General features: G+C 34.1%; 1 protein-coding gene across 1 annotated transcript in view; it reads left to right on the top strand.

The window, feature by feature from the left end:
* GUCY1A2 (guanylate cyclase 1 soluble subunit alpha 2) overlaps nucleotides 1-22,935 on the top strand; it is a 302,312-nt gene that overhangs the window by 213,648 nt on the left and 65,729 nt on the right. The window contains exon 6 of the mRNA XM_079101610.1: nucleotides 6,474-6,617. Within this exon, the coding sequence (XP_078957736.1) occupies nucleotides 6,474-6,617 (144 nt within the window). The remainder of the gene's footprint in view (nucleotides 1-6,473; nucleotides 6,618-22,935) is intronic.

Raw genomic sequence — 22,935 nt, 5'->3', positions numbered from 1 at the left:
CTAGGGCTTTGAGCTGTAGTGTTAAGTCATTTATTTGTTGATTTCTACTTCTTTTGTTGAATGTGCCCCATGAAATAAATCTTCCTCTCAGTACTGCTTTCATAGTGTTCCAGAGATTTTGATATGATGTGTCTTTGTTCTCATTTACTTCTAAGAATTTTTTACATCCCTCCTGATGTCTTCTGTTATCCATTCATCGTATAATAGTGTATTATTTAATCTCCAAGTATTGGAGAAGTTTCTGTTTTTTATTCTGTCATTTATTTCTAATTTCAATCCATTATGATCTGATAGAGTACAAGGTAGTATCTCTATCTTCTTGTATTTGCTAACAGTAGCTTTGTGGCATAAAACATGGTCTATTTTAGAGAAGGATCCATGTGCTGCTGAGAAGAAAGTGTATTCGTTCTTTGTTGGGTGGTATATTCTATATAAGTCGGTTAAGTCTAAAAATTGTTGATTGTGTTATTGAGATCTATGGTTTCTTTATTCAATTTTTGTTTGGACGATCTATCCAGCAGTGAGAGAGGTGTGTTAAAAATCACCTAGTATTATTGGGTTGTGGTCTATTTGATTTCTGGAATTGAGAAGGATTTGTTTGACGTACATGGATGAGCCAATGTTCGGGGCATAGATATTTATGATTGTTATGTCTTGCTGATTTATGGTTCCCTTAAGCAGTATGTAATGTCCTTCTTTATCCCTTCTGACTAGTTTTGGCTTGAAGTCCACATTATCTGAAATGAGGATGGATACTCCAGCTTTTTTGCTGTGTCCGTGTGCATGGTATGTTTTCTCCCATCCTTTCACCTTTAGACTATGGGTATCTCTTTCTATGAGATGGGTCTTTTGCAGGCAGCATCTTGCTGGATTTTTCTTTTTAATCCAATCTGCCAGTCTATGTCTTTTGATTGATGAGTTCAGGCCATTAACATTCACAGTTATTGTGATATGATTTGTATTCCTAGTCATTGGACTCATTTTTGTTTTTTGACATGATTTGGTTACTCCTTTATTTGGCTATTCCTTTCGGCTAGTTCCTCCCTTTACTGATTTACATCATTGTTTTTCATCTCTTCCTCATGGAGTATTTTGCTGAGAATGTTCTGTAATGACGGCTTTCTTTTAGTAAATTCCTTTAGCTTTTGTTTATCATGGAAGGATTTTATCTCATCGTCAAATCTGAAAGTAAGTTTTGCTGGGTATAAAATTCTTGGTTGGCATCCATTTTCTTTCAGGGCTTGGTAAATGTTGTTCCAGGCCCTTCTAGCTTTTAGGGTCTGGACTAAAAAATCTGCTGATATTCTTATTGGTTTCCCCCTGAATGTAATCTTATTCTCTTCTCTCATGGCCTTTAAAATTCTGTCTTTATTTTGAAAGTTAGGTATTTTCATAATAATGTGCCTTGGTGTAGGTCTGTTGTAATTTTGCATATTTGGAGTTCTATAAGCCTCTTGTACTTGGTTTTCCATTTCATTCTTCAGATTTGGGAAATTTTCTTATATTATTTCATTGAATAGATTGTTCATTCCTTTGGTTTGTTTCTCTAAGCCTTCCTCAATCCCAATAATTCTTAAATTTGGCCTCTTTATGATATCCCATAATTCTTGTAGATTCTGTTCATGATTTCTTACCATCTACTCTGTTTGGTCAACCTTGTTTTCAAGATTAAATATTTGTCTTCAATATCTGAGGTTCTGTCTTCCAGGTGATCTATCCTATTGTTTATGCTTTCTATGGCGTTTTTAACTTGGCTTATTGTTTCCTTCATTTCAAGGATTTCCGTTTGTTTTTTTTTCTGTATCTCTAACTCTTTATTGAAATGCTCTTTTGCTTCCCTTATTTGCTCTTTTAACTGTTGATTAGTGCGTTCATTTAGTGCCTGCATTTGTTCTTTCATCTCCTCATTTGCTTCCCTGATTGTTTTAATTATGTACATTCTGAACTCCCTTTCGGACATTTCTTCTGCTGTGCTGTCATTGGGTTTTATTGATATAGTATCTATGTTTGTTTGGGACATTTTCTTCCCTTGTTTTCTCATATTGATCAGATGTCAATGGGACTCTGTGATATTGTAGATTTCCTCTATTGGCTTATAGTGACCCTGTAGATTTCCAGTGTATCACCTACCAGCCTTCAGTAGCCAGAAGTCTTGGATTAATTTGATAATGCAGTGCTTCCGAAGAACGCTGCCCCTAGCCCGCTACTGGTTCCAGGGAGAGAGACCTGGAGAGGTCTCTTGTTGCCCAGCCCTGGTCCCAGAGGCTGGTTGTAGGTCGGAGGTCTCCACTGGCTTGGGGACTTGTGGCTGGCTCTGTGTAGACAGGCTCTCACTGGGCCATTTGCCCTGAGAAGCTAGCCTAGAGAGGCGCTTCCTGCCGGAGGGGGGCTGGGCTGCTTGGGGAAGTCCCTGGCGCCCTGTGCTGGTCTCTGAATAACCTGCGGGCAGGCCAGAGCTGGCCGTGCTGCTTTTGTGCAGAAGGGCTCTCACTGGGGGGCCTGCTCCATGAGGCTGGAGGATCTGTCCCTGTGGGCGGAGCCCACTGCCAGACTGCACAGAGCTGCCTGGGGGAGAGGCTATCTGCCCTGTCCCACTCTAATAAGCCACTCCAATCCAGGCCTGCCGCCCAGCTGAGCTTCGCTGGGTGGGGGAGACTCACCCCGTGGTTCTATTTTAGTCTGAGTCTCTCAATGCCTCCCCTTCTTGAATCCTGGATTCTGGGGCGACTGGAGATGCAGTCACCCTCTAGTCCACCATCTTGGATCGCCCCGTGGAAAAAGCCTGTAGTTGGAGGGGGACAATGCTGCCTGGAGAGGTCTCTGGCTCCCCAGCCCTGGTCTCAGAAGTCGCTTGTGTATCGGATGTCTCTGCTGGCTTGGGGACCCATGGTTGGCTCTGCGTCGGGAGGCTCTCACTGGGCATTCTGCCCCGGGAAGCTAGCTAGAGAGGCGCTTCCCGCCGGAGGGAGCTGGGCTGCTTGGGGGAGTCCCTGGCGCCCTGTGCTGGTCTCTGAAGCAAACTGCGGGCGGGCCGGAGGTGGCCGCGCTCCATAAATTCTCTTCTAACTAAACTTGTAAAGAGCTGAAAAACAGCATTAGTAAGGTGATAGTATCTCATCAAGATTTTCAGATTAAGATGTTAAAAATACATCTGAAAGGAAAGAATAAAAAATCATATAAGTATATTGCTTCCAGGTTAAGAACACCTGGGTATTTGAAAATTTGTACGTGATTTCCTGTCCATTCATGTTCTCATAAATGCTATTCGCCAATTATTTCTGACTCTTCTGGGCACAAGGCAGCTTGCATTTTCCTGTACCCTTTATATTAAGTGTGGCCATGTGACTTGCTTTGTGAATGAATCTTGAGAAGTTATATGTGTTACATCTGGGAGGCATCTCTAAGAGCTCTTGTACAATTTGTCAGAACCTCTTTTCCTCTGCTATGGCAATCAGTTCCAGATGTGGAGTTTCTACTGGCCTTATTCCTGGAATGATGTGGCACAGGGTTTCTCCCTTTCACCCTGTGCACATGAATCAGAAGTAATTGTCTTGTTATGGTTTGGATGTGAAGTGTCTCCCTACAAAAAATCTTCATGTATTGGAAATATGTTATCCAATGTAGCATTGTTCAGAGATGAAGTGATTAGATTATGAGAACTTAACCTCTTCAGTGGATTAATCCATTTGATGGATTAATAATTTAAATAAATTACTGGTAGCCACTGTAGACAGATAGGGCATGACTGGAGGAAGTAGGGGGCATGCTCTTAGGGATTACATTTAGTCTCTTGCTCCTTACTCACTCAAACCAAGCAGTTTTCCTACTCCACACTTTAGTCCATGATACTCTGCTTCAAATCAGGCTCAGAGCAATGGAGTTGGCCAACTATAGACTGAGACCAAAGTAAACTTTTCCTCCTTTAAGTTATTCACAACAAATAAAAACTGACTAACACACCTTTATTGTTTTAGGGCATTAAGATTTGGAGTTTATATGGTTACTGGAACACAATTTAGCTTAGACTATGAAATCAATGTCTGTTTTTTTTTTCTGTATGTTAGGAGTTTATAAATATTTGTGAGCATTCCACATCCTACTATGTGTCAGTTTTTAAATATCTTTTTCTTACATAGCTTCCTTTTCCTATTATTTTTGATAACTAATCAAATGTTCAAATAATCATGTATAAATGTTAATGAGAATTTGTTATATGTTAATCTTGCCTTTCTTTCTTTCATTTATTTTACAACAGATGTATTGTTGGAGCAACTGGTAACATTGATCCATCTTTTTCACTCTATTGCATTATCCCCTCCTAAGGAGAAAGCGCAATACATCAGTAATCTTTATGAATTCTTATGGTGAAAATTCTAGAAAGACCCTTTTAGTGAAACTCAATGGGTTTTTGCTGGAATGATGATGGCGATGGGAAAGATTCTAATAGAAATTTGAAGAAGAGATCATGTTCCAGGAACATGTATGTTCAGAGTGATTACACATTAGTTCAATTTGTACAAGTTTTTTATTGCCCCTGAGTTCTGATATCTGAAAATCAGAAAATAATTTCAAGGTACATAGCTAACAACATTCTAGATTTTAAAATTGTATGCAAATATAAAAGGATGGGATAACTTGAGGATTTGCAAAGAACACCATGTTATTTGGGGAAAAATGGTAAAGAGCCACATTTTAGCCTTCGATTATTTACTAGGTTTTTTCCTCAGTGAGAATTCTTTTGGGGAAGTATAGTTTAGCCGTTGGAAAAAAGCCTTTGCCAACTCACATTAAATTGTCTTTCTATTCTTATAGCATAATTTTATTTCCATTTTTCCAGCATTTGAAAACAAGTCTTGAGGTGAAATTTTGAGTGCCATGATAGGTCTCAGGGCCTTTAATCATTTTTATACATATTTCCTGAAAATTAAGTGATGATATTCTGCTAATAAAATGATGTTTGTCAGTTGTAGTCCCTTGAGCTTTTTTAAGTGCTCTCATAATATTTCTAAGTTAGTGCTCAAATTGTTTAAGGTAGTTTATCTTTAATACTATAGAGTTAGATGCATTCACATGCAATTGAATTATTGATATTAAATCCTAATAGATATTTTGTAATTCTTATTATATTCATGGAAAAATATCATTGAGTCATTGGGTATTTTTTCATACACATACATACATGGGACAGAGATCTACATGGTGCTCATAAATGAATGGTGAAAATAAGCAAATAATTAGATTGGTATTGTAACCACAGTTAATACAATTAATTAACTTATTCATTTGGTAGATATTTAATAAATAACCATATTTTAGACACTATACTAAACATGAATACAGGGAGGAAAAATATATGGTACCATCCTTAAAGAGATCATGACTTACCTGGGTATACATGTTGTTTATATATGAGTAAATACTGAGTATAGCTCATGATGAATGCAACAGCAGAGATATATGGTAAGTGCTATTGAAACAGAATAAAGATTAATTCTTTTACTAAGAACTAATGAAGAGACCATTGAGGGCTTCACAGAAAAGGTGATATGGGGCACTTAATACAATATTTATCATTTTGATCTAATTAATAATATTAGAACTACTGAGTATTTTACCCACCAGATCTTCAGTGGATAATTAGAGAACTTTACTTTGAAGATACATTATTTCTAACTTTTATGTCATGTTTTATGTTTTGGAAATTTGGGGGTTTTAACATAGGATGAATATTTTAAATATTTAACAACAGCAATGGTCAGTCATCATGAATACTAACAAGAAAATTAAAACAGGGCTCAGAAAAGTCCCTGTACCTGTTAACTATTTAATTATATAGTTTTGGATGGATCTCTGTACCTCAATTTCACATCTCTCAAATGTAACTACTACTAATTTCTTCCATTTAGGATATTTTTGAAAATATAATGAGAGAATGCGTATATACTGCTTGACACAATTAATGGTATGGAGTATAAATCCAAGAAATGTTGGGCATAATTATTGAGAATAAGTAAGATCAGACCTGACAACAAACTACAGATATTGGTAAAGGTGTGGAACAATTGGGAAGGTGGAAATATTGGAAAACAATGCTTTGCAGAGAAGGACTGTTGAAAATTTGAGGATAATGAGATTGGCTCTTAAAAAGGTTGTTATTATTATTGGAAATTGTCTAGGTAAAACACTAACAATACTAACAGTGTTTTTGTGGGGGATAATTATTTCATATCCCAGTTGCTCCTAATTTCAGTGATCATCTATGGTGATAATGAACAGCCCTGGAGTGAGATGTCAGTGTTTGATTATGACTGTTTGCAAACTCTGCTGTGATTACACTCAGTTGTCTAATTGCTTAATTTATTGATGTTTGCCTGACATGTTTTTTCAGCAACATTTGTGATTGCAGATAACTAATCATTTCTCTTCTGGCTCATTTTCATAGTGTTTGCATTTGATTTGTCTGATTGCTGCAGGTGGAAACAATAGGTGATGCATACTGTGTTGCTGCTGGACTCCACAGAAAAAGCCTCTGCCATGCCAAACCCATTGCTCTGATGGCCTTGAAGATGATGGAACTTTCTGAAGAAGTGCTGACACCTGATGGAAGGCCAATTCAGGTAACCCTCTGAGCAATCGGTATGAGTAGTAAATACACCTTTAACTGGAGGTTGGGGGAAATTCTCCTTTGAATTTTTACTTAGTTTATCAATCTGGATTAGACAGGTTCTTAAGGACAATGAGGAATGACTAGGGTAACTCATGGATCCAGGAAAAAGAAAAATGAAAAATGGTTCAAAATAGAAGATATGTGGAAGACAAATTACTATGGAAAGAAGAAAGGATTAGACAAAAGGGAAGAACTTTCTATCAATGACCAAGTCACTAAATCACAGCAAGGGTGATAGTGAGAATCAGAGATGGAAATATGGAATAATGTTCAGTTGGGTTCCAAATAGAGACATAGAAGGAAATGGTAAAAGACATTGATCAGTTGTCAGACTCAGCAGTTCAAAAGAATTCTACAAAAGGTATTCTAAGCACATACTAACTATATAAGAAAAGAATGGCACTTGATACAATTCTAAAAGTGGCACTGATTAGTAGAGAAAGAATGGGCTCTTTAATAAATGGTTTGGGGGACAATTGCCTATCCATGTGGAAAAAAACAGAAATTGGTTCTCTATAAATCTATACATATATCAATTCCAGGTAAGTTATAAGTGCATTCTCAGTTTTGTCTTGGGGTAGGGAAGAATGTTTTGTGAGATAGTCACATAAAAAGTTTACAGCTCTTAAAGGAAAATATGTATAAATTTTACTACATTAACTTAAAAATTTTCTGTTTATCAAAGTACACCTAAAGAGAGTAGAAAGACAAGCACAAACGAGCTGAATATTTTTCATAAGATAGATAACCAATAAAAGTCTCTCTGGTTAAACTTATGAGTAATCAGATCAATATAAATTAAAAACACCATGACATAGTGTTGCTGCCTACCAATGTGGTGCACCTTTCAACATGTGATAGTGCCATTGTTGATAGGATCTGGAGCCCAGGAAACCTCACTCCCAGATGGTGGCAGTATAAATAGTAGTTCATTTGGCACTGGGACTGTTTAGCTTCTGCATATTCCCCAACCCAAAAATTCCTCTCCTAGATGGTTGCCCAAGGGAATTACTAGTGCACATGTTGCAAAAGTCACATGCAAGAGTGTTCATAGCAGTTCTTTTTATTTAAATTGGAGAGAACTCAAATATCTACCAACAATTGAATGGGTAAGCTATATATATTTCTACATTAGCGTTAAACTGTACAGTTGGGAAAATGAATGATATCAGGTACTGAACATAACATGTATGAGTGCCAAAAACATTGAGCCACCTTTGACAAACTATATAGTGTTATTCTATTTAATTAAAGCTCAAAACTGGCAAAATGAAAATAAAAGCTATTTTGAAATGCGTACATTGATGACAAAAATGTAAAGAAAAGGAATGAATGACAAAATTCTAGATGGTGTTTAATGTGTTTAGCAATCTCAAGGGAAAGAAAGACGATGGGAAGAGAAAGGGTGTAATAGGGAAAATGAACCTAGTGCAGAATTGTTCATTTATTACTGTTTCTTTAGTGTGTGTGTGTGTGTGTGTGTGTGTGTGGTGTGCGTGTATTTATTTATATTTATTTTTGACAGTTTTAAAGAGTAGTGTTTTCTGACCATTTTTATCAGTAGTGAAAATAGGAAAGTTTGGAGCATTAAAGAGAAAAATCTAGATTATATTTCCTCAGGGCAAAATTATGAGTTATTCAAGTGTATGAATGGCAGGCACTTCAACCACTGCCCGGCAAACAAACAAACTAAAGGAATACTTTCTCAGATTTGCTGGAAACTGCAAGTCCACACATTTGTATCAGACATTACATTTCTACATTTACCAGATGGGCTGTCTTACTGTTTTGGATTGTTTTTCTATGTTGAATTTTCTTTGATAGGATATAAACATGCAAAATGGATTTAATCATTGTCAAAGCAAACTTATGGTACCAGAGATCAAACATGGGAATTGTGTTTTATAGTATGCTCATTAATATTTTTTATTTGTGGGATATAATATTAGCTCTGTCTCATGAATTTTAGTTTTATTAAATCAGAAGAGGAAATGTCTATACAGATTTAATAAGAATTCAGAAAGTGATTTTGGAATAATAAAACCACCTTAATAATTTTAGCTTCATTACTAATTTAGAGTATTTGCATGGTTTGGAATTATTTTTTGGCATGTTGATTTGATTTTGAAATGCCCTCTAGCTTAGTGCCATAAGAACATTTCCAATCTTGAAAGAATCTTTCATTATGAAATACATGGGTGTTGCAGTAGAGTTCATATATGAACAGATACTTGTTTACTCAAATGATATAAATTTTATGTAAGTTTTTATGCTATTCAAAATGTAAAGCCATTTATGTTGCAATAATTCTTCAAAATAAAATTTTCTAAACCCCTCAAATTTTGAGAGACAAACAGATAATTTTATTATGGTTTTATAAACCAATGAGGCATCCTGTAATGATGGCAAATGAGAACGAAAAGAGTCAACTATGATTACTTGGAAGTGATTTGTAATGTTTTCGACTCATTGATTGTAAAATTGCCTGCATTTATTTATTTATTTATTTCATTTAAAAGTAACCAGGCAAGGTGTGGCCAATTAGCTCAGCTGGTTAGAGCGTGGTGCTAAAAGTAACCAGGCAATGTAGCATATTGCCAGTCAATCTCTATATACTCAAGCAAATTATTGTTCAATAAGTACTCTAATGAAACTCAAAGGCTAGTCCTAGACAATATCTATAAAATATACACATGAATATTATATGTGTATAATAAATTATGCAAAATTAGTCACAGTGACTTTAATTCATACTTATTTTGAAAATAGTGATTAGAGATTTTTATGCTTGATTAAAATGATGCATAATTCATCTGACTGAAAACATGGAAATGCAGGCATTATGACCATTCTTTTTTTATTCCTCCCTAGAGAGAACCTGATTTTCTGGTATTTAAAAACAAAAAATAGACAGTTAAAAAGTAAAATTAGATTTCTATTCTCTCTCTTTTGATTAAGTTAGCTACATTGTCATTTCAGTAGAAAATTGTACAACTTCATACTTTTAATCTTGTGAACCTAATGTTACAAAAGTATTTTAGCTGAAGTTTTTAGTGCTTAAAGGAAAACTTACACTAATAGTTTAAACATTCTGATTGAAATAGCCAAAATTTATTACTGCTTGCACTTTATTCTTACAAAAATATGTATATAAAGAAAGAGAAATTGGGTTGAAGATTGACTAGAAAATGTGATTAAATAGATTATAAAAATAAGAAACATTTCAAATTTAAACCTTTTGAGGAATATTATGTTCACATGTTTTAAGTTTTAATTCTGGACTGCAATTTTGTAAAAATCTATTTTCATCATATTTCATCTCATAGACATAACAATTCAAATTCCCCTCATTAAGTTGGAGAACAGTACATTTTATATAATGAGGCAATTATAGAAAGATTACAAAGTAGAGTTAAAAAACAATGTGTAATCATGTTGTAATACTAATGTGTTTAGCAATCTCAATTGCAAATTAGGGAAATGCTATGAATTTTTTTCTAACTGCCTACTCAAAAGCAGAAATATTAATATACAATTTACATGTATTGTAATACATTAAATTGTAGCTCCTTAAACTTCAACTTCTTCTAATGAGTTTACAGAATTTTTTTGATATTATGAAATAATTCTTCTCCAATTAAATTTAAATAATTGTTTCTATTTGCTAAGGAACCTGGATGTTGTTATCTTAATATTTAGGAAGGATTTGATCTTTGCAAATATTGCTGTATTTAATTAACTCCCATGGGATTACAGTTTGAAATTGTATTTAGAAAAATAAAAACCAATTATATAATAATGATTAATTTTCTGTGCTTTCTTAATAATTGTTTATAAAGTCCTAATTGGTACTTTTTTATTATGTAGTGTGTATATTTATTTGAGATGCTCTACCTATAAATCTTGCATCTACTGAGGAAAATTTAAGAGATTAGAAAGAACTACAGACATTAACAACACAGACATCATATGAAGAAACCAAGTCTAGTTGTTCTTTCTTTTCATGTTTATCCATTAGACACATATGACTTTACTTTTAATCTCCTAGATAATGCATATATTGACATATTTAGCAAGTTATTGTTCATTGTAGCAATAATACACAAAACACTATAATATCTTGAGTAAAATTTATGGCTAAATACATTTGTAATAGATCTATTTTGTATAGTGAATTTATTTGGCACTGGAAATTATGTATAGGTTTTTTGACAAGGTTATACTTAAAGTATTTGCTCACTGAGATTTATCAGTAGAAGAGGTGATTACAGGTTCTCCTCTGTAATTTGGTTCCTTTAGTTCTTTGAGGTTTGTTCTACATACACTGTCCTTAGATCTGTCTTTTAACTCACTACTATTCCCCTCACCTGGTTGTCAAAAATCACTAAACTCATCAGCATCATGAAAATGTTGATTATGGAAGTTTACAGTTTTACATTTCTCACCTGACTCTATTTTTCACTTTGTTTTATTTCTTTGCATATATCATCCATAGTGATCTTAAACTGTTTGCTTGTTAAATCCATTCTATAGGGCCCCTGTGGTCTATTACATTATCTCTTCCTTCACATAGTTTTTAATTCTGTTGTCTTCTGTGTGCCTACTTGCTATTTATTGAGTGCTGCAGATTTTATATTTAATGTTATAGATATAATTGAACCCTAGGCTGATGTTAGTTACCTTCTTACAGAGATATTATGTATGTGCTTCTGGCAAGAGGTGGGGGTTCTAGCAGTTAGGGATCTGATGTCTTATGCTGGATTTGGAGCTCTGTAAAGACTAATCTATTTCTCACTCATTGCCTTTTCAGTACACCCTTATTATCTTAGTATTGTCTATGGGGGTCTTACCTGGAAGTAAGGAGGTTTCACTAAGGTCTGTCCCTTGGCACAACTTCAACATTTGTCTCCCTAGTCCTGCAAGGCTGTCAGAAGTACTGCTTTTTTGTTGTTTGCCTCTTAGAGTCAGAAGATGTCTGTAGGGGAAAAGCACCCCCAAATTTATGCTAATCTCTTCTAAGTTCATCTCCCCCATGTCTTGGTACAGTAATTTTCCATTGCCCTGTCAGCAGACCTGCAGAGGTTATGCAAATTGCATACTGCTCTTACTAGGCATGGAAATTCAAAGTGATGCATGTTTTTCATTAGAATTTACTAATAATGATTCACTCTCACAAATCTGTATTTATGCCTATTTTAAACCCAAGTCACAGATGGAATTAAGTAGAAAGGACAAAAGTATCTATTTGTGTGTAAGATAGCTACTGCAAAAAAACATGTCATCTATGGAAACATGTAACAGCATGCAAGGCAGTCACTGTTCTGAGTTGCTTTCATGTAGTAACTCATTTAAGCCTCACAATAATCCTATGAAGGAAGTACTGCTATTATTTCCACTTCATAACGAATGAAAGGACAAAAAATAGCTCCCAGAGCCCTTAATCACTACACTCTATAGACATTAAGTAAAACATGTTAACATATTGTCAAATTTTCCTATTGCCTCTTCAAATATCTATTAGAATAGACTTTACCTGACTTTAGTCTTTAAGAAATTTAAATTTATATTAGATTTATCTTTAAGAGAATAGGAGTAAATAATCTATTGTAGAGTCATTACATTCAAAATTATTTTTAAGTTAGAAGGGAAAATAGGTCCAGTTATATGGGGGATAACTTTAGTGTTATTTTATCATTATTTTGAAAATTACAAATCACTGGCCAAAATTGGGGTGGGGACATCTGTAAATCATGTAACTGTTATTTTTTTCTGTTTATTTTCCCCATTTGTTATGGATTGTAATGCAGAAGCTACATGTTTAAAATATTATGTTTATATTATTTCACAGGTTATCTTTTGAATTGAACATTGCATCATACTCTGGTTAATTGTTTCTAGATATTGAACAAAATATTGGTTTCAATCAAAGAATTGTTCATTTGGGGTGCTGCTGTAGAGCTGAGCTTTGACAGAGTATCCTTAATGCCTTATAATTCCACTATAAGATGTTGTCATAATGATTTAATATACTATATTATGTCTGCAATGCTATGTCAGTGAGATTGAATTCCGCTGCTAGTATAATTAGCTTTTATCTGTAATCATGAGTGATTCCAATATTTTATTGCCACAGACTTTTAGTCGTATTTTCAATCTATGAAAAAAAGAGTTTATTAGGCACACATTTCTCAGAATGGTGACGAGTTTTATTATGATACTTGTCACATGGATTTTCGACTATATGAAAAAATTAGTAACAAGTTAGTGAAAGAAGAAACAAAGTCAAGCGAGGAGAACAATGCTAAACTGATTGACATGGAATTGTGTGTGTGTAAAGTGCAAAATAGCTTAGTGTTATTTTGGGTAAGTCTTTTGACTTTCACATTTTTAGAAGAGAAATACATCCTATTTATTTGGTACCAGTGATTCAACCAGGGTTGCTCCACTACTGAGCTACATCCACAGCCCTTTTAATTTTTTTATTTTGAGATAGGGTCTCACTAAATTGCTTAAGGTCTCTATAAGTTTCTTAAGCCTCCCTTGAACTTGTGATCTCCCTGCCTGAGTCTCCCAAGTCACTCTAATTATGCTCCTATGCCACTGTGCATGGTGGTAAATACATTCTGTAGTGGAGACATGTCTTAAATATTTTTAATTTACTCTATTAAATATTATCACTATGAGGTAAATACTTCTAAAGAAGTTATAACTTATTTTATTTATTGTAACCTGTCTCTTGTCTCTCCCAGGAGTACTGATACAGTGTCCTAAGAGGCTAAAGTTTTATTAGTGATGGTGTTCATTTTTATTTGATTCTTCCTCATACATCTCATGAAGCCTCCAAGCAGCTAGACAGCTCATATTTTTATTTATCTGAGTTTATGTAAGGTATAGAACTCTCTGTTTGCCACTTCTTGTTCCTAAAAAGACATTAAGATGTGATTTCACCAACCCATCTTGAAAGGTTAGCCCATTATCTTTAGACTATGTTGTCTTTCTTTGACATTATTGAACAAGAGATCTTTTATCTTTTACTGCCATTTAACCTAGTCTCTTTTAGGGCTATTATGCAAAATGCCAACATTAGCAGCTTGAATATTACATATGAAAATAGCAAGATACAATAATTTGTCAGGCAATTATGTACTATCTACACACTAACCACTCTACACTGATAACTTAGATTTTGTTTTTCATTGATATTCTCTCTTGACATGTCATTTCTCATCTCAAATAAAAGTTTAAAATTATTTAAATGTAACTTTATAGTTTTTTAAATTTACAAAAACTGAAGTGATTTCTGAAAACTAGCCCTCAGCAGATAGTCAAAATCATGTATAATTTACCATCTAATCCTAAGGACATTTTATGTTGGGTTGTTTATCTTTGAAACATTTTTTCTGTGTGAATATACAAACACATGGAAGTAGAAAGTACAGTTTGAAAAGTAGATTCTTTTAAAAATTGAATGGACTTTATTCATTTTGGTGATGTCATGAAACATAGTGTACCAAAAATGCACGTGCATCCTAAATATGTGGGAAAGACCTGGTTAGCCCTAGGAAGCATATTTCACTGTTATTAACTCACTTTGATTTTTTATCTTCCTCCTCCTACAATTGAATTTTTGAGTAATTGAAAGGAAAGTTTTTAATCACCTGAATTGGAAATGTGGCACTAATAATTTGGTGTCACAAATGCTTTTAAAAATCTGTTAAGCTTTGTGTTGATGTCATGTCAGGCTTATGGTAATTCTCTGGGTCACCAGTATAATGCTCCTTATTTGGAATATGGTTTCCTAGCAACTCTTGCTTTTTCCTAATGGCTGAATTGATTTCTGCACATTTGTAATGCTTCCTACTGCATCAGAAATTGTCACCTTGTGTGCAAATGTTACAAGATCAAATTTACATGTAGATTCAATTCTAAGAAATTACTCTGCTTTATCACTTGCCTTTAATGTGTTTGTTCAAAGGTTAAACCAACCATAAAAAAATGAATTTAGTAAAACCTCATTAATTCAGACCACAGACTTTGGGGGAAATAGGGTAATTTTGACAACAATGTCTGAATGCATGCAAATATTTCCCATTGGGGGACCTCTTAAAGTTGAAGAAACATAGTAATTTTGATGGGCAAATGACTATGTAATCAGGATGTCCACAGGAACACAGGTCTGGAGTGTACCCTGGCTCTCCCTGAGGAAGAAAGACTTATTTTGGAGGCAGCTTGCTGTTTCAACTTAGATGAAGGCTGTTCCTACATGAATCTGCCTAGAGTCTTGCTGGGACTGACTTTGAACTCATTTGTTCAACAAATGTTTTTTAATGCTTACTATTTTCTAAGCAATTGGTTAGGCAACAGTAGTGTATAAGACTAAGCAAACCAGCTATGTCTCTGATCTTCAGAAGAATTACGATCTAAGGAATCAACAACTACAAATGACTAACTTTGTTAGGGAATAGAAATAGACATGAATTCTCTCAATATTTCTAGTTAAGAATGACAAATTTTGTTAGGCATTTAGAAATATTTAGCAAAGATGTTAAGTTCTTCATGCAACAGGTATTCAAGATATTGTTGACTGAAAGACATTGAAAAACAACTGTGCTTAATCATTTAATCTACATAACAACTTTATGAAGGGCACATTTTTATATGCAGTTTTATATACTTTGATGATCAAGAAAATAGAACATCAAGGTGTTAAAGTACAAGATTGAAGAAAATATATGTTGTACATCTTCTATATGTCAGACTTATATCAAGTGTTTTATACACATGGTCTTTTAATCTCCCCCCAAACTGAAAAGTTTCAATAAATTTCATTTTACTTTTGAAAATTTTGAGATTCTGAAAGTTAACATAATTTGACCAAAATAATGTAGCTGGTCAATTGATATACTGGATTTGAACCTTCGATTTTTCCATCATACCAAACTTGCCAGCCAGATCTTCACCAAAATGCCCACCTTAGAATTTTTGTTACTAGGGTACCTAGTAATAAAAGGCCCCCTCTAACCTAGTACTTCCTGTGCCCTAGGCACTATGCTAAGCTGGAGTAAGTGTGTACTTTGCCTCTTTTTCTTTCTAAATTCTGTATATATGTATATATGTGTACATGTATATACAAAAACATGTATACAATGTATTTATATGTATATGTGTGAGTTCAGGCATATTTTTGTATTTGTGAAATCTATATCAATCATATAAGTCTTATAATATCCATGAACCATAAACTAGGTGTTATTATCTAAAGATAATGTAACTCAGACAACCAAGACATGGAGAGGTTAAAGTGGCAAATAAGTGAATAAATAAAGAAGTTGACTAAGTGAATAAATAAAGAAGTGAATAAATAGTAGAAGTTGACTCAGAAATTGGAACTCAAATCTGACTTCAAAGTCTATATTTTTAACCATTACCCTATACTACCTTATATAACTTAATTAGAACATATGATTTCTAATCTTATGACTAATAACTTTAATCTTCCTTAAAAATTACAACTTAATATGAAATAGCAGTACCATGTCTTGAAAGCATTCTAATTTGAGACAAACTCTATTAATTCTAACTGTACATGGAGATGTTGAAATAATGAGGATAATTATATCTGTATTTAATATAAGGAGACAAAAATTGCTGGTGCTATAGAATTTTTAAATCTCTGAAGAAAAATTAAGTTGGGAATAATATTGAAATATAAACTTCTGTGATACCATCTTCTTATACACAATAAAAGATATGATTTCCTCTTTGTGGCAATGTAATAATTCAAACCTAGGAAACCAAGACTTAAAACCATAAAAGAGAATCCAAAAGACACATTTCTTCTGCAGATGATACCAGTTTCTAAGATTACTTTTGTCGTTAAAATAACTCAAATCTCTGATTAAAAGCTTGAAATATTTGGAATGATTTGATTAGTTGATCAGCCAGCATTTACTGACTTTCTCCCATGTACAAAAGTACATGATTGAATTGCAGACCAAAAATTGGGAGTATTAAACAGTAATCTGCAATTTAAAAAAAAAATTATTTTTTGGCATTCAAGTCAAAACTCTGTGTACAAAATACTACATCTGGTCACTTAAATGCATTCATTCAAAAACTGGATCAACTGCCCAGATTTTCAGACTCAGATTCCATTCAGTTTGTTTGTTTTAATTAATTAGCTTATCTGAAAATAGTAACCTATGCATAGAGATTTCAGTGGGGATTGGCATCTTACCTATGAAAAGATACAGATATGGAAGAAAGGAAAATATCAGTTCTGTTTCTTCTCCCTCAGTCAAGTGTTTCCAGAGACCCACATGCTTGTTCTCTGCCCTCCCATCTCAGTGTGTTTCCTCATCTCTAGCTGCACCCTACCTTTGGGCCTCTCCTTTTCTTTCCCAGTTTCATAAAAGTGATTGCCATTTTTCTATGAATTACCTTCACTAATTTTAAAAATCTTTATTGTTATGAAAAACTGGATATAAAACTGTTTGTACTGACTAATTTAGAAGAAAGAGATTTTCCATTTTAACCAGTTTTATATTTGCATTTTCCAAATATGTTTACAAATTACTTCTAATTATATATTATTTTTATTATCAATGGTATCATCATGGACTGTTTTTCTTCCCTCCTTAGGTTTCTATAATTAAAATGACTCAATTTAAAAATGAAGTAATGCAGGTTCTCACCTATGCATTCAATTAATCAGGAATCATGAGTAGACAGTGCCTAAAACTGTACATGGTAAAAAATGCTATTGGCTAAAAATTAGTGGGCGCATCAAATCCTTTCACAAAATTATTCTGTAAAACCTTTGGCTATAAAAATTAGAGTTGGTTGAAATAATGGACATAAAAGAAAATTGTGGTAGAAATTAATCTGAGTGAACTACTACTAATGACTTGCAAATCATCACTGTAAAGTTTAAATTGGAATGAATTGATGCAATTAACTTTCAGAAGAGCATAACTGGAAATGTAAACTATTGAAATCAGTTAACTGTAGTATATAGGAAGTAGATCAAGGAATTATGTTGACCTAATGGCATTTAGTCCAGAAATAATTTCTTCTTAATAATTTTTCAGTGTTGTTAAATTTTTGCATTCAATTTTGACTTTGCACTCCTTTGATGGAGTTCAGATGTCTCAAACTATAAATGTTTTATTAGCCAAAGGAATTATTTGATGAGTTAGTGGACAATATGTCATGTTCTAGAGATGCATGCTCAGTAAATTGAATTAAATTTGCCAAGTAGTAGGAAAAAGTAGAGAATTTCATGTAGTCATTGTGATATTGTTGACTATTTTATCTTTGTGTATATATTTATAGTTTCTTTTCTCTCATCCTTTGCTGTACAAGTCAATATTCTTTTACATTTGAAAAAATTCTGCCTTGCCATTTACTTGATGTACAAGTAAATACATGGTTTTAGGGTATTTATATAAATGTTTGATACTCTCCATTCCTTTTCTCATTTTCTCATGTTCCTCTTTTCCTAAATCATATATTCACCTAATGTCCTTTTGAAAAATACTATATTTATCCCATATTCATATTTCATCCTTAACACTGAAGACAGGAGTAAATAACTTTGCTACAAAAGTATAATGCAATGAAGTGGAACTGACTCATCATACGAGTATTGTGAACATGTATTATGAGGTTGTCATACAAAATGATGTCCATACTCTATGCAATAGAGCATCTTGTTAAAATCACTCTTCTATTTAGCTATGTTATGGTAGCAAGTTATATCCAAATGTTATTGTCTGTAATTTTGTTTTCTTTCAAACTCACTTATGAAGATTCTCATATTATGGTTAAAAAGGCATGCCCAGGAAAGAATCTACCATATTTTTAAATATATAGTCTGTCAGAAGTCTAAGCATGACCACCCTGCCAAAACTTCCTTTTCAGGTTTGTACTTCAAGGGCTGTTTGTGCCTTCAAATATTTGCTCGAAAATGACTAATCCCTATTTAAATCAGGAAATTTATCAGTGTTTTCAAGTGGATTGGTATTTTGATTAAAAAAAAATTACTTCAGGCAAATGTATCTATCCAATTCTATGGCATTATTTGGATAGCCAGTTCATGCCAGATTTTAGAGCCAAATACATTTGCCTGAATCTTCCAGATGTTTTCTGATTTGCTACTGCTGTCTGAAAAACCATAATAACCTGTTATAATCATAAATTCAGTTGTTTGCTTTACTGAACTGGGGTCAATATAACCTTTCTTCTTTTCTTTTGGATTAGCTTAACCAGAACTGAACCAGAGTTAATTTACAAAAGGATAATAATACAGCAGCTAAGGAAATTCAGTTGTGAATGACAATTGGTAATGATAGCACTAATCTCCAGAATCCATAAAGAACTCAAAAACTCTACACCAAGAATGCAAATAATCCAATCACAAATGGGCTAAGAAAATGAATAGACACTTCACAGAAGAAGATGTACAAGCAATCAACAAACATATGGAAAAATGTTCAACATCTCTAGTAATAAGAGAAATGCAAATCAAAACCACCCTAAGATTCCATCTCACCCCAATTAGAATGGCGATTATCAAGAATACAAGCAACAACAGGTGTTGGTGAGGATGTGGGGAGAAAGGTACACTCATACATTGCTGGTGGGGCTGCAAATTAGTGCAGCCACTCTGGAAAGCAGTGTGGAGATTCCTTAGAAAACTTGGAATGGAACCACCATTTGACCCAGCTATCCCACTCCTTGGCCTATATCCAAAGGACTTAAAATCAGCATACTACAGAGATACAGCCACATCAATGTTCATAGCTGCTCAATTCACAATAGCCAGATTGTGGAACCAACCTAGATGTCCTTCAATTGATGAGTGGATAAAGAAACTGTGGTATATATATACAATGGAATATTACTCAGCCATAAAGAATGATAAAATTATGGCATTTGCAGGCAAATGGATGAAATTGGAGAATATCATGCTAAGTGAGATAAGCCAATCTCAAAAAACCAAAGGACGAATGATATCACTAATAAGTGAATGATGACAAATAATGGGGGGTGGGAGGGGTTAGTGTTAGGGTTAGAGTTAGGGTTAGGGAGGGGGGCAAGTATGGAGGAAGGAAGTACTGTATAGAGGGTAAAGAGGGGTGGGAGGGGTGGGGGGAAGGGAAAATAACAGAATGAATCAAACAACATTACTCTATGTAAATTTATGATTACACAAATGGTATGCCTTTACGCCATGTACAAACAGAGAAACAACATGTATCCCATTTGTTTACAATAAAAAAAGAAAAAAAATGATAAGATTTTAAACAGTCGAAAATTTAGGGGACAACTCCCTATCCACATGCAATAAAAAATATTTAACAAGAGTGTTTGATTTTATCCAGGTTGTATAACTGGATATCAGTGGGACTTGAACATCTGAAATTTACCAAGGAAGCTAATGAAGAAGATAAATCTAGCCAGGAGAGGGAGGAACCATCTTATAGATTTTGTTATTGTTGCTGTTTCTCCAGCAGCAATTCATTATGACAGAAGAAGTATTGGCTGGAAGGGTGTTTTGAGATCGTATGAAAAAGGTGGAGACGTTACACAGATCTGTGGTAGAAGGGTCAATTATTTTTTCTTAGTGTCATTTTTCTATTACTAGAGTATTACCACTTTTATTGTTTCATTTTAATTCAATTAAAAACTATTAATTTTTCTCTTCAGATTTAGTCTTCCTTTTGCAGGAGCCTCTCCTCATGAATATGAGGCAACCAAAGTTGCCAAACAGATTTTCTCCCCTTTTAATGTAGAACATTGACATATTGTCAATCAAATGATTCCTTTGGCTAATAAAACATTTATAGTTTGATACATCCGAACATCTCCTATTGACCTTCTGAACCAGTTATTTCTGGTTTGTAAAAGGGGTAAAAACAACAAACACGTACCTTCTAAATTCCCATGGCCTCTTCTGTCTCATCCCATCCTCACAACATATTCATTTTTAAAAAAGTAGAGGTTTGAACATAATAGTGCATCTTCACTTATGAAAATTTTCCCTCATTTCTTTTATTTGTTACCATCTTGAAATATGTCAAAGAAATAAGTATAAGATTAGTTTATATACTACATACAACTATCAGGATATAAACACTATTTACATATGGAAAAAATATGACAAAAAAATCTACATTCATATAAATATTTCTATTTTATATTTCTATTTATATATATATCTATTTTAGCATGTCATAACCATTCCTTGAAAAGCAGAGTACCTCAGAAATCCACACAAAGCCCTGCTTCTGGACTCACACCAGCTTAGAACCATTTCCACTCTAGACTCTCAACTCCAAACATCCTTGCCTAATCACAGCCATTGGTTCTTGTCTCATTTCCTCACTGATCACTGCGATGTCCAGTTATCCATTCCTAGGCTTTCCATTCATCTCGGCTGTTTTTCTTCTCTTTCAGTTTACTATGGCTCCCATAATGAAGGCTCACAAACTGGGTATCTTAGAACAACAGGAATTTATCTCACAGTTCTGGAGGTTGGAAATCTGATATCAAAGTGTGGGCAGCCCTGAGCTGACTTCGAAGATACCAGGGAAAGCTCTGTTCCAGGTCTCTCTTCCAGAGTCTGGTAATTCTTGGCTTGTAGCAGCATTGCTGAAATCTACAGGGCACCTCCCTGTGTGCATGTGCCTCTGTGTCCAAAGTTGTTCTTTTTATAAGGACACCAGTCATATTGTTTTATGGGTCCTCCATACTCTAGTTGGAGTTCATATTAATTTAAAGCACATCTGCAGTGATCCTGTTTCCAGATAAGGTTGCATTCTGAGATATTAGAGACTAGGAATTCAACTATGAATTAGGAAGGAGGGAGCCAGGCACAATCCAAACTCTAACACCTTCTGTAGCCAGGATCCCATTGCCTGCTATCTCAACATTGCTCCTACCTGGACTCAGGTTTTACTGTTCTTTATCTTCCATCATACTGGACTACAGGTTAAAAATTATCACTCTACAATTGATGTGTACTATTGGAGAAAATTACAGAATAATAGTCATTAAATATTCATTACAAATGCATACCATTTTAATTCAACTGAACACTAAATCTGCAAGAATCTTGTATTGGTGTCCCCCACCTGTGATTGCTGCAAATGATTTTCACCTCTTTTTTTTTTTAATTAAAAATCATAAATTTACATAGGGCAATATTGTTTGGTTCATTCTGTTATTTTTTTCCCTTCCCCCCACCCTTCCCACCCTGCTTTTCCCTCTATACAGTCCTTCCTTCCTCCATTCTTACCACCCTCCTTATCCCTAACCCTAAACCTAACCCTAACCCTAATGCTAACCCCTCCTACCCCCCCATTATATGTCCTGTGGCATATATATACAATGGAATATTACTCCACCATGAAGAATGATAAAATTATGGCATTTGCAGGCAAATGGATGAAATTGGAGAATATCATGCTAAGTGAGATAAACCAATCTCAAAAAACTAAAGGACGAATGATCTCGCTGATAAGCGGATGAAGACATATAATGGGGGGTTTTCACCTCTTAACATTGCTACTTTTATTCTCAGCAGTCTCTTTCTTTGCTAATTAAATTAATAATAGAAGACATCAATATGAATGATCTCAACTTTTTTCCATGTCCCTTCCCAACATTGTTCTTCTTTTCAAATGTTTTTCTCTTTACCTCTTCCACTTTTCTCTTTCCACTGGTCCAGTTTATCAACAAAATTTCCTCTTTTACCAATACAAAATCTTCATATTCTTTGAAAGCTTCCCCCTCTAACTATATCACATTCTGCTTTTCCACATATGGTCAGACACAAAAACCAGTCATTCTGTTGGCTCTCTGTTGTCTGTGAAATAAAGACTAAATCCTAATCAGTACCTTTAATTTGTTTCAAAGGTAGTTTCTCAAATCTATATCCTATTAAATAAATCTTTCCTGCATGTTACTGTGTCTTTATTTTAGGTATGTTATTACTGTTTTGCTTGCTACATTTATCTTGCTTTTGTTTCTTTACTTGTTCTTTACTGTATTTGGCCCAGGTCAAATCCTTTGAAGTCATCCTCAATAGTCACATTCTCTTTAATAGTAATTATTTACTACTTTAGGAGATTAATAAGATTTGTTATAATTAATCATTGGTAAACAAATTGTATAAATTTTTGTGTTTTTATATATTAGACTTTAAAAACATTCAGGTCTGAGGTCTTGTCCTTCCTATCTTTGTATATTGTAGTGTCAGCAAT

The sequence above is a fragment of the Sciurus vulgaris genome (genome assembly GCF_902686455.1).
Source record: "Sciurus vulgaris genome assembly, chromosome: 11".
NCBI lineage: Eukaryota > Metazoa > Chordata > Mammalia > Rodentia > Sciuridae > Sciurus > Sciurus vulgaris.
Note: the sequence above shows the minus strand (reverse complement) of the source record. Positions and strands in the feature narration are given on the sequence as shown.